At 38.4% G+C, this 12,188-nt stretch overlaps 1 protein-coding gene across 1 annotated transcript in view; it reads left to right on the forward strand.

Annotated features, from left to right (window-relative positions):
- Window positions 1-12,188, forward strand: part of Tmem131 (transmembrane protein 131) — a 117,634-nt gene that overhangs the window by 34,169 nt on the left and 71,277 nt on the right. The window contains exon 4 of the mRNA XM_029565927.1: window positions 3,102-3,225. Coding sequence (XP_029421787.1) covers window positions 3,102-3,225 — 124 coding nt within the window. The remainder of the gene's footprint in view (window positions 1-3,101; window positions 3,226-12,188) is intronic.

Raw genomic sequence — 12,188 nt, forward strand, 5'->3', positions numbered from 1 at the left:
AGAATTTCATACATCTTTTTTTCATGGTTCCATGACTTTACTTACAAAAGAAGCTATAAATTTCTTTATTTTGCAGTTTTAGTTTTAATATTCCTGCTTAGGTCTTTAATAACTCATCAGACCTTTGTTAAAAACATGAACTGGGGGCTGGAGAGATGACTCAGCGAATAACAGCACTGCCTGTTCTTGCAGAAGACCCAGGTTCGAATCTCAGCACCCACATGTCAGCTAACAACTCTCCATAACTCCAGTTCCAAGGGATCCGACAGCCTCTCCTGTTCTCTGTGGCATTGCACGACACAGGTGCACTTACCTACATGCAGGCAATACACTCATACACATAAAATAAAAATAATAAATAAAATATTTTTTAAAAAGAATATTCTTTGTAACAAATGGTGCTGGGCCCGCTTGATATATACATGCAAAAGAATGAAATTGGATCCCTACCTCATACCATACAAAATTAATTCAAGAATACACTATAGAGCTAGATATATCACATAACTAAATATAAATATGATAGAGCTAAGCTATAAGCCAATAGAAGAAAACATTTGTATATATGTTCATTATTGTGGATTAGGTGGGGGTTTTTTTAAAGATAGGAATTCAGACGTATAAGTGATAGGGGCAAAATATGTAAATTGGATTACATAAAAATTTAAAATTTTTATGTTCGCAATGATAACCATCAAGGAAAAAAATTATGTCCAAAAACATGAGGTAAAATATTTGCAAATTGTGCATTTCATGCAAGGTAAGTGACCATGGCCAAGTCTATAAGTGTCATGTTAATGAAGTGGGGAAATCTAATCCTCTTAGAGGTCCTCAGATTGGGAATAGTATTACAGTGTGTCACCACACAGTGTATGTAACCTGATCAATTATGCTTCATGGATCATGTTATTTTGTTTTATGTATTTATGGGCTGTGTCTTAGAATTCATATTAGGGAAGGACAAAATGTCAAGTCCTGGTCTTTGTTTGTTTTTGTTAGCTAAGAAGGGAGATAATCACCAAGGTGGAGAACTCTAGTTCCACATATATACATAAAACTGTTAGACGACCTATGTTTGTCACCTCACTATGAAGCAGTGCTTAGGCTGAACATTGTTGGGCAAGAGCACCTTCCTAGATTTTAACCCACTAGTCCCAGGACTTTAGAAGACCAGAGAGAAGAGTTGGAAGAGAGCATGCTCAAAGGCAGCTGTCCTTACTCTGTGAGCCTTTCTGCTGTGCTTAATTAAGGAGTATGCTCTTGTTGCTTCAGTCCAAACATTCCTTTATCCTAGTCTCTGATTTTCAGATCCTGACTGCCCCTTTGCCCCTCACTTCTGCCCACCTGCCAGTTCAGATAGCCTTCCGTTCCCCCAAGAACTTTTCAGTGGAGCTTGCTTGCTTGCTTGCTTGCTTGCTTTTCAGTAGTTATTAGAATCTTTACCTCCCTCTGACTTTTAAATTTTAACAACATTGTTTTAAGGGGATTATTTGAAAGGAGGAAGAAGAACCAGCATATACTAATTCATCATTTTTAAAGGAACCTAAAGCCCCTCAAATTCATTTTCTTAAACTGGTGAAAATTACTAAACTACTCTTTGTTTTATAAACTTCCCCAAGTCATAAATCAGAGGTGGAACAACTGAAAAGGTAGGGACAAAATTTCTATGATGGACACTTAAACCAAATATAAAATATGGTTCTGGCTCTGTTCCAGCTGCTTGGGGTTTGAAGTTTATATACAGACATTAAACTTGAATCATAAAACACATGAGATTTCAAGAAGCATCAACTGAAAAGGGTTTCATAAGTAAAGCACCTTATAAAAGAAGGTTGGCTCAGAATTAGAAAATGGGAGTTTGGTGTAGAGGATATGGAGGGGAAACAGCAAACAATTGGGGATCATTCACAACCTGTTTTGGACTGTGGAAACCTAGGGAGTTGCTTATTGGGGTAGGGAACATCAATGAGATTAAGGAAGGCAGTAATAGTGAGTGAGAGAGGGGCAGTAAATATTTGGTAAATCCTTTGTCTTTAAGGTGCTGATAATCTTGTTGGGGAAATAGGACAAATGCCAATGAAGTGATTAGAGTGCCCTTGGGGGGTCAGGAGGGTATTTTCTATGCAGCATTCTCTGATGCTGTACAGGATAGCTGGAAGTTACACAATTAAGATGAGCTGTAGAAGTACCAGTTAGACTTCATATTAGATTTTGCTCTTAAGGAACACCAGAGAGAACATTAAAATGAACCTGTGAATCATTGAGTATATATTTTATATTGTTTCCTCTAAATGAAGCAATTTGCTGTTGGGGATTAGATCATGGACTAGATGCAAATTCAAGTTCATAGTATGACTTTGGGCAAGTTAACGAAGACTCTTTTGTTCCCCAGTATCCTCAGCTATTAAATGAGGATAGCAGAAGTCCCTAACTCACAAGATCTCTTCATACAGCCTTCCTATTAAGTTTCTCTTTGTAAATTGAAAAGCAGATATCTGGGGCTGGAGAGATTGCTCAGTGGTTAAGAGCAGCAGCTGCTCTTGCAGAGGACCCGGGTTCGATTTCCCAGCATCCACATGGCGGCTACAAATCATCCTTAACTCCAGTTCCAGGGGAATCTGAAGCCCTCTTCTGACCTCCGCCGCATTGCACAACACGGGTACACTCACATATATGCAGGCAGTACACTCATATACATTAACTAAATTAATTAATTAAATAAAAAATTTTTTAAAAAAAAGAAAAGTAGCTATCTGTGGAATTTGAGGAGAGGGCATGATTCACAGTTACTAGAGAGCAGGATGGTGTTACAAAGAGGAAGGGATTTGTTGAGGCTTGCTTCCTCACCAGATAGTAGCTTCCTGTAGCTGAAAACTTGTTTCACCAAATTGTAGCACCTGACTGTGTAACATATAATTAACACTCAAATATCTGTTGTGACTACATGTATTTTATGTGTAATTTTACATATAAATGAATTTAATATTTTAGATTTGTATATGAATGTGTAATATTTTTATTCAACTTTTAGACTAGTGATTATCCTAAAAACGAAAATTATCTTTGAATTGTTTGTGACAGTTTTCTTTTTGTTTTCACAGGCCAGTGGGAATGCCAAAAATGGAAAAAGTCTACTTACATAATCCTAGTTCTGAAGAAACTATTACTTTAGTATCAATATCTGCTACAACATCACATTTTCATGCATCGTTTTTTCAAAATAGGGTAAGCTTCTCTGCTAAAAATTATTTCTCTTGTGTTTGATATTAAAGTTTTACATTTGTATTAATAATTTTATTTTGTTATAATTAAAACCTGTTTCCAGTGTTTCATAACTTTCCTAGATTTCAGTCTGTCCCATTTCATAAGAATGATTATTTCTACTTGTAAACACATTGTTTTTCCCACCAACTGTTAATAACTAAGGTAGGAATTTTAAGCATTCTTTAAAAAAATGTAGCATTCTTATAGCCTGAGTGGCCCTGTCCTGACACCAAGACAATTCCTTCTTTGCTCTCTGGCCCCAGTCCCAGGGGTGGGTCTCTCTTTGCTTTTATCACCCTCTCATGGGGCTGTAAAGTAGTTAATTATCTTGCCTTCTAATAATGGATAGTTCCTCAGCATTGAGTTAGTCTTGTTGTTGTGTAATAAATTATCACAATCTTGATGACTTAAGATAGTACCTACTTATGAGCATGTCTATAAATTGTAACTCCAGTGGGTTGTGTGCTTAATGTGTCATAGAGTGAAATTAAGATGTCTTATGAACTGAGTTCTTTCTTCTCTGGAGGCTTGGAGGGAAATGCACTCTAAACTTCCAAGTTGTAGCAGAATTAAGTTGTGTTTGTAGAACTGAACCCCTATTTCATTGCTGACTGTTGCCCAGGCTTTCATCAGCTTGATGCAGCCGTGGGCCCCTCCCTCTCTATAGGCCAGCAGCAATGTGCCATTACCCCTCATGCTTCATATCTCTCTGGCTTCATCTTCTGCCAACAGTGGAGTAAGCTCATGACATTGGATCAGGACCACCTAGATAGATGGTCAGCTGACTGCTAACTAGAGTCACATTTGCAAATCTCCTCATTTAAAGAACTATCAATATGGTACCTTACCATAGTCAAAATCTCGGAGAGGAAATCTGAAAATCTTGGTGGGTACTTTAAAGTTCTGTGTATCATAAGTATCCTCTGAATTTTTAATCGTAATTTTATTAGGTACTATTCAGAACTGGTTATTTTTAAAGGAGGAACTTTTTCTGATCAAAACCAAAAAAAAAAAAAATTGGAGGTAAAGTGCTTTTTTTTTTTAAGAGAATGCATTGTTTTAATGTATAGATTTCCAAAATAATAACAGGAAATATCAAAGGAAAGTAAATGAATGAAACCTAATTTCTTTTTCCCAGAATTTTCAACAACTCCACTGAGGGGATGTCCTGAAGAAATGAGAAAGATCTTTTTTAAACATATAAGATATTGGCCACTATATTAACTTCGCACTAGTTGTTTGAGGTTTTACATTTTTCCTTTCTAAAATCCTGTTTCATTGTACGTTGTTGTTAGGTGGCAGCTTACAGGGTTAAAAAGCAACCGTAGTTTAGTTGGGTTTTTTTTTTTTTAAACCTTCTTTGGAGGTATTTTATAATAAAAGATTTGAAAACCAGATTATTGCTTTTGGTAATAAAAGCTTAATTTCTTTACAGTACTCATGAAAAATACCCCTTTTCTAAAGTACTTCTTAAAATAAATTTGAGTTATTCTTTGTTTTTACCTAAAAGATAGTTGCACAATTTTTATAAATATATCAGTGACCTCAAATAAGAAAAGTCTAATACTGAAAAAGACTCATGTGTATATAAAGGAAGAGGTGTATCTACGAGGGTTTTGCCCTAGTCATAAGTTATTTACAATAGCCGCAGTCAAAGATTGATATTCTGTTAGCCCAGTTATTTGTGTCTACCTTGGCAAGTGGCATATACATTATAACATCTGTGTGTAAATGGAGCCCCCCAAGCTTTCAGTCATTGCATCATTGCTAGTGTGTAGATGTGTTAGAAGGGAAGTAAAAATGGAAACAGTCCAAAAAGTTCATAACTGTGCTATACTAAAATAGATTATTTTTAACTTGTTAACTCGTTTTGCTAATTCAGGTGATTCTTTGCTGTTTCTAAACATTTCCAGATTTACCTGGAAGCCAGGATTTTCTTTTTTTTTTTTTTTTTTTTGGAGAGGCAATTTTTAACACATTTTTTCCAGAAATAGCTTGAAGCAGGTTACATAAAAATATATATACAGAGGCTAGAGAGATAGCTCAGCAGTTAACACTGATTGTTCTTGCAGAAGACCTGGGTTCAAATCCCAGGACCCACATGGCAACTAACAACTGTCCATAACTCCAGTTCCAGGGGATCCAACAGCCTCTTCTGACCTCTGCGGGCATTGCACGACACGGGTGCACTTACATGCAGGCAATACACTCGTACACATAAAATAAAAATAATAAATAAAATTTTTAAAATATATATATGTATATACACACAATAAAGGTTAAGGGGGCAAAATAGGAATAAGAAATCAAAGACCAAAGATTTGAAAGACCAGGATTTTCACCTTTTTACTGCTATCACAATGTAGAGTCTAGACCAAGAATTATAAACACTGATAGTTGTTGGGGTAGGTAAACAGTATAAATTGGGGGTGGAGGGTGGCAATCCAGAAAGGTGGAGGCACCCTAGAGAGCATATAGTCCATCCAGAGAGATCAGTCAGTGGCTGGTGTGTCGTGGTTGGAAGCCCATATGCAGTTACAATTTTTTCAAGAAAAATCATAAATAAAAAACTTTATGTATCTTCCAATTTTCCCACATTGAATTAATTAAATTTTAGAAAGATATCATAGATTAAACAACATAAGCTCTTTACCACCAGTTTGCCATTTCTGAGCTAGACTATGCAAAGAGAATACATTTTATGAAGATTCTTGAAAAGATAAATTGTGTATGTAATCAAAATCAGTTCCCTCCGGAAATGGAATTAAATAGTAAAAATAATTATAGCCATCAAGACCTGGATTTAGATTATTTAGGTTTAGCTTTAAGAAGATAGCCAAAATGTGTGCTGTCTTTTCTTGCCTTTTCCCCATTTGTACTTTCCATCCTTTTTTCCTCATGGTAAGGCAGTGACTCCAGAAGGCCAAAAAATAAATGAAAGAGACCAATGGAATGACTTCATTTGCCCATCTCTTCAGTTTTATACCTATAATAAGAGGCTGGGGGTGGGGGGATGAAAAGTGTTCTCATATTCAGAAGACACAAACCTTCCTGTATATTCAGTCTGAGTTTAATTGCCCTCAACAACCTCAGAATCCATAGTCAGATCTTATTTCTTTGACCAAGCATGTTTCCTGTAACACAGGCAGTTTTTGATTATCAGGTACCATTTCTATATTAACTAACCAATTGGCTACAGGTTTATCAATCTTATTTTTCTTTTTCCTTTTTTAAATTTTTTTTTTAATTTTGTATATGAGTGTGTTGCCTGCATGTAAGTGCACCATGTACATGCAGTGCCCACAGAGGCCAGAACAGAGCATCAGATCCCCTGAAACTGTAGTTATTGATGGTTGTTAGCTGCCATGTGGGTGCTGGGAACTGAACCTGGGTCCTCTGCAAGAGCAGTAAGTCATCTTACTCACTGAGCTTCATCTTCAGCCCCAGTCTTATTTTTCAAAAAATACCAGCTCTTGATTGATTCTATATATATTGTTCTTTTAGTCTCCATTTCATTTGATTTCTGTCCTGATCTTTATTCTTTTTTGCCATCTACTACATTTGGCTTTCGCTTGTACTTGTTTTTCTAAGACCTTGAGTTCTGAGACCTGTCATTAAGTTATTTGAGATCATACTGATATTTTTAATGTAAGCACTCATAGTTATAAACTTTCCTCTTAGAACTGCCTTAACTGTATCCCAGAGGTTCTTGTAAGTTCTAGTAATATTTTCATTTTCATGTGATTCTAGACAATTTTCAGCACACACCCTGCCCCTCCATTAAGAGTATTATTGTTTAGTTTCCCAAGGTATGTTTTTCTAGTGGGTGGGCAGCAAGATGACTCAGCGGGCAAAGGGACTTCCTCCCAAGCCTATGACCTGAGTTTAATCTCCAGGACCCACACGATGGAAGGAGAAAACCAACTCATGCAAGTTGTCCTCTGACCTCCACACATGCCCCGTGATACACACACACACACAGAGCAGATAAAATTTTTTAAAAGAAATTGCTTTATTTTCTATTTAAGAATTGCTTTGTGACCTATAATATGATCTGTTTCAGAGAAGGTCCCATGGGCTGCTGTATATTCCTTTTCTATTAGATGATATATTCCTTTTCTGTTAGATGATATATTCCTTTTCTGTTAGATTGTGTGTGTGTGTGTGTGTGTGTGTGTGTGTGTGTGTGTGTGTTTGTGTGTTTAGACGTTTTTAGCAGGTCAACCTTTTTCTTTTAACTATTAAATTTTTTGTGTATTTCCTACAGAACAGCTCAAACAATCTTAATCATCTTTATACTCCCAGCCCCACTGGCACACTCCCGTAGCGCCCCCCACCCCCCACTGGAGCTCATATACTCTGTCATCCCTGTTAAGGCCCACTGGGTTGTCAGTGTCTCCAGCTGTTCCTCAGTGCAAGTCCATCCACTAAGTCTAGTCAGCCTACCTAGAGTCCCTTGTTTTAGAAAGATCAGCTTTTCTTCATCTAGCAGCAATCAGTTGCCAGCATTCCTTCAGATAAGATTGAGGTCTGCTGTTCATTTTCCCAGTTCTATGCTGGGTTATTGTCTGCCTGAGTTTGCATGGGACTTGTGTATGCTGACACCATTGCCATAGAATCATGTGAGCAGGGTCCTAGGAGCTTGTAGGACTCTGCTTCCATATGGTCATGTACCTCCTCCCTGGCTCTTAGAATCTTTCTGCCCTCTCTTCCATGATGGTCCCTGAGCCTTGGGTGGGTGAAATTTAATAAAGGGATCCTGACCAAGGACCTCATTCAGCAGACTTGATCTCTACACTTTGGCTGTTCTTGGCCCTCTGCTGCATGAGGGAGCTTCATTACTGAGATCTGAGAGATTCATTAGTGCCCTCTTCATTATCCCTGTTCTATGTTCCATGAACCTTAGGTGTAGAGGTTGCATTGTATGTGTCCCTTAGGCCTGGGCAGTTCATAGACAATGTCCATTTGTGACCAGTCGTGATACTTGGTAATAGTCTCTGACTGGTGCAAAATGAGCTTCTTTGATGAGTAGTGATTGGGATATTTTTCTGTAAATATAAGGATACATATTTTGTACATAGTAAGAAATTACAATAGTCTAGCGATGTGACAATCTTGGGGTTTTCTCTAAGATCTGTGGCTACTCCGGCCATGTATATTAGGTTATGTTTACATTACCACACTTGAGTGTCCTCCCTTTGAGTGGGCATTAATTCAAATTAGGTAGCTGTTGATTACCCCCAACATAAGAGTGCCACTACTGCACCAATGACGTATGCTGTGCTGGCTGTTGATGTGGCTATTTGGTCTTGAAGCTGGTGTTGGATCATCCATTGATGTTTTCCCTTGGCACCTTCATAGTGCTCTCCAAAGCTATGAGAGCTAGCCTTCAGGGGAAGGTCTGTTGCAGCTCTATCTGTTAAGTACATTTGATCAGTGGCATAGTTTTAAGTCTGCTGTTTCTTTGTTGACTTTTAGTTTGAATGACTACCTAAAGAGAAGAGTAGGATATTGAAGTCACTCACTATTGCATCAGGATCTCACTGGTCGTTCATGCCCATTAGTTGTTTAGTGAAATTGGGAGTCTCAAAGTGTGGTACATAGGTAGTCGCAATTGTTACATCTTCTTGATGAACTGTTCACTTAATTAGCTTGTAGTAGCTTTCTTTATCTCTTCTCATTTGGGTTTGAAATCTATCAGGTATCCAAATAGCTACACCAGCTTCCAATTGGTTGATAAATTGACTTCTTTCCTTTGACTCTTGGTCTGTGTCTCTTCCAATGAGGTATGTTTGTTGGAGACAGTATATAGTTGGACTTTTTCCAATCCAATCAACAGGTCTGGGTTTTTTTTATTGGTGAGTTGAGGCCATTAACAGTTAAGGTTATTATTGAGAGAGTTTGCTAATTCCTATACTCTAGGTTTTTCTGATTGATGGGATTTTTTCTTCCCTTTGTTTCCTATTAATATTAGGAGTTTGCTGGCTTGCTAGGTTGAACATGATGGCATCCTTCCTAGCCCTCCTTTGTTCTTCTGGTCCTCTCATGGAATTTATTTTCCTATATTGTCATGATTTAGACTTCCTTTCTTCCTCCTCTGTGTATTCTCTTTAAAGATCTGTGATGCTTGCTTAGTACGTATGAACTGCCTTGATATGTGATTGTCTCGAGATGTCCCAATTTCTCTGTCAGTTTTCAAAGACAGTTCTGCTGAATATAGCAGTCTTGGTTGGCAGTTACTTACTTTCAGTATTTCAGTATTTGTTCATGCCTTTCTCACTTCGGGGGCTACTGGTGGAAGATCTGATACTATTCTGATGAGTTTGACTTTGGAGAAGTTGGCGTTTTTCCCTTATAGCTTTTACTGTTCTTTGCTTTATATTTTTGACATCCTTGACTATTGTACGTCATAGAAAGGTTCTTTTCTGGTCATATCAACTTGGAGTTGTAAGTGTCTCTTGCATTTGGATGTTCATTTCTTTAGATTTAGGAAGTTTTCTGCTATAATTTTTAAAAAATATTTTATATGTATGAGTGTATTGCCTGCATGTATGTAGGTGCATCCATGTTGTGCAGTACCCATGGAGGTCAGAAGAGAGCATTGGATCCCCTGTAACTGGAGTTATGGATGATTGTTCACTGCCATGTGGGTGCTGAGAACTGAACCTGGGCCCTCTGCAAGAGCAACCAATGCTCATAACCACTAAGCCATCTCTCCAGCCCTCTGCTGTAATTTTACTGAATACATCCTCTGCCTTTTGTTTTTATCTTGGCTCCTTTACCTTATGTATTCTTAGGTTAGGTCCCTTAATCATACTCTGGAGTTCTGGTCATTTCCATCATGCTTGTTGATTTCTTTATTGCTGTTCAAATGGAGTGCTTCCTCAGCTTGTCTTCTATCTCTGATACTCTCCTCCCAGTCCAGGATAGATGTCCTTCTTTCATCTACATAACTAATTCCTTTCTGAGGACTTTTGCTGGTAAACCTTTGAGACATTCATCTGATGCTGTACCTATTTCCGTATCTGGTGGAGTGATTGAGGAGCTGTGATGTTGCCTTGCTTTTTCATGTTCTGTGCCTCTGTGATATAGTTTGTGTTGTCTGTTGATTTCATTCTCTTTCAGTTTTATTTGTTGATCTTTAGTGAGCAGCATGTGCCTGAGAGCTCAAGCTCCATCCTCCTCAAAGAAGAGAAATCAAACTATGATAACAGCCATAACACTATCCATGCCAGATACAGAAATAAACCTGAAATAAAGTAAGGCCCATTAGGATATCATCAATTGCCATAAAACAGACAGTGCCAAAACTAATGTAGAATTGGCTATGAAGTTAAAAACTATTTAGGTTAAATGTAGAAATAGTAAATGAATGAGGTAAAGGAAGAAGTAGGGAGAAGGGAAATAGAGAAGCAAATAAATGGAGGAAGAAACGAGGTGGAGAAGCATGTTTCAAGGGGAAGAGAAAAGAGCAAAAGATTAGAGTAAATGAAGAAAACAGGGACTGGGAGAAGACTCAGTGGGAAAAGCATTTGTTATATATGAAAGGGAAAATAAAATGTAAAAGCTCTTTTAAAATGAATAAAGTTGAAATTCTGTCCAAATATTGTTGAACAAAGAAAAACGAAACTGGGGGAGGGAAATGGGAAAAGAATCAGATAAATGTGTGAAAGGGAATAAAAAGCTAAAACCTAAAAGGTTTTTTTGTTTTTTTGTTTTTGTTTTTGTTTTTTTTAATAGTAAAGTAAAAATACTACCAAAGATAGGGTAAAAAGAAAAGGGAAGCCAGGCGTGGTGGTGTACGCCTTTAATCCCAGCACTCAGGACACAGAGGCAGGCGGATCTCTATGAATTCAAGGCCAGCCTGGTCTACATAGTGAGTTCCAGGATAGCTGGGGCTACAGGGAGACCCTGTCTCAAAAAGACCAAAAAAAAAAAGAAAAAGGAACACAAGGGGCAGAAAAAGAAATAAAACTGGTCAGGTGTTGAAGCTGTTTACTATTGGGTCCTTGAAAATTGGAGACTAGCAGGTATATGCAGTAGAGAGATGGTCAGTTGAACTTGAGGACTGTTGTCTTTCTTGTGATTTATGTTGGTCTTTAGCCTGCTTGGACAAATGTCCTGTATCTGCCAGAGCTGTCTTCACTATAGTAGATTCCCTTCTTTGGGCCTCTGCTAGGTGGGCCACACTTAGCTTTTCAGACTGTGGGGTTGGGCAAGCTCTCCCACCCACTTGAGATGCCTCAGTTCGTACTCTGACCAGTTTTCAGCAGGGGAAGCAACCACAGCTCTGAGGCCTAGTTTCATGCTTTGAAAACCCAACAAGCAGTTATTGCCCCACTAGAGGAGTACAGCTGTGGGTATCAGGTAGCTTCCTGGAGCTTAGCAATCTTGGCCTCTATAGCAGATAGGTAGTTACAGAAATCGTGCCCCTACTACCCTAGCAAAAGAAGCCTGCCTATGCGTTCAACCTCCCAGGGCTGTCTGTAACCTCAGAGCTATGACAGGTTGAATTCAGGCTACCAGACTTATTATTGTTCTTTGTTGGTAGGCCTCCAGTTTTAAACAACAGGTTTCCTCTCCAGACAGCTCCTGGGCACAGCCCTCTGACCCAAGGAAACTCCTGTCCACTGTTGACCCTTCATGTTGGAAAAGTCAGTCTCGGCTAAACCCCCAGCTAAATTGGAGACTGGTGAAAGTTATGGCCTTGTCCAATAGGTAGGATTGCCAGTCATTTTTCTCCCAGGGCCTCTGGCTTATCTTTTGGATAAGCTTCTGTCTCCATTACCCACAAGGGAACTGCCACTGTAGGAACCTTGGCTTGGCTTTCTTCTTTTTGTGCTCATCCTTCTGTTTCTCTGCACTTCGAGCTGTCCTGTCACTCCTTTTCTGGGTTTCTGAAAGCACAGTTTCTCTCTTTCTGT

This window comes from Nannospalax galili, unplaced genomic scaffold (assembly GCF_000622305.1).
Source record: "Nannospalax galili isolate Female #2095 unplaced genomic scaffold, S.galili_v1.0 scaffold1311, whole genome shotgun sequence".
NCBI classification, from domain to species: Eukaryota; Metazoa; Chordata; class Mammalia; order Rodentia; family Spalacidae; genus Nannospalax; species Nannospalax galili.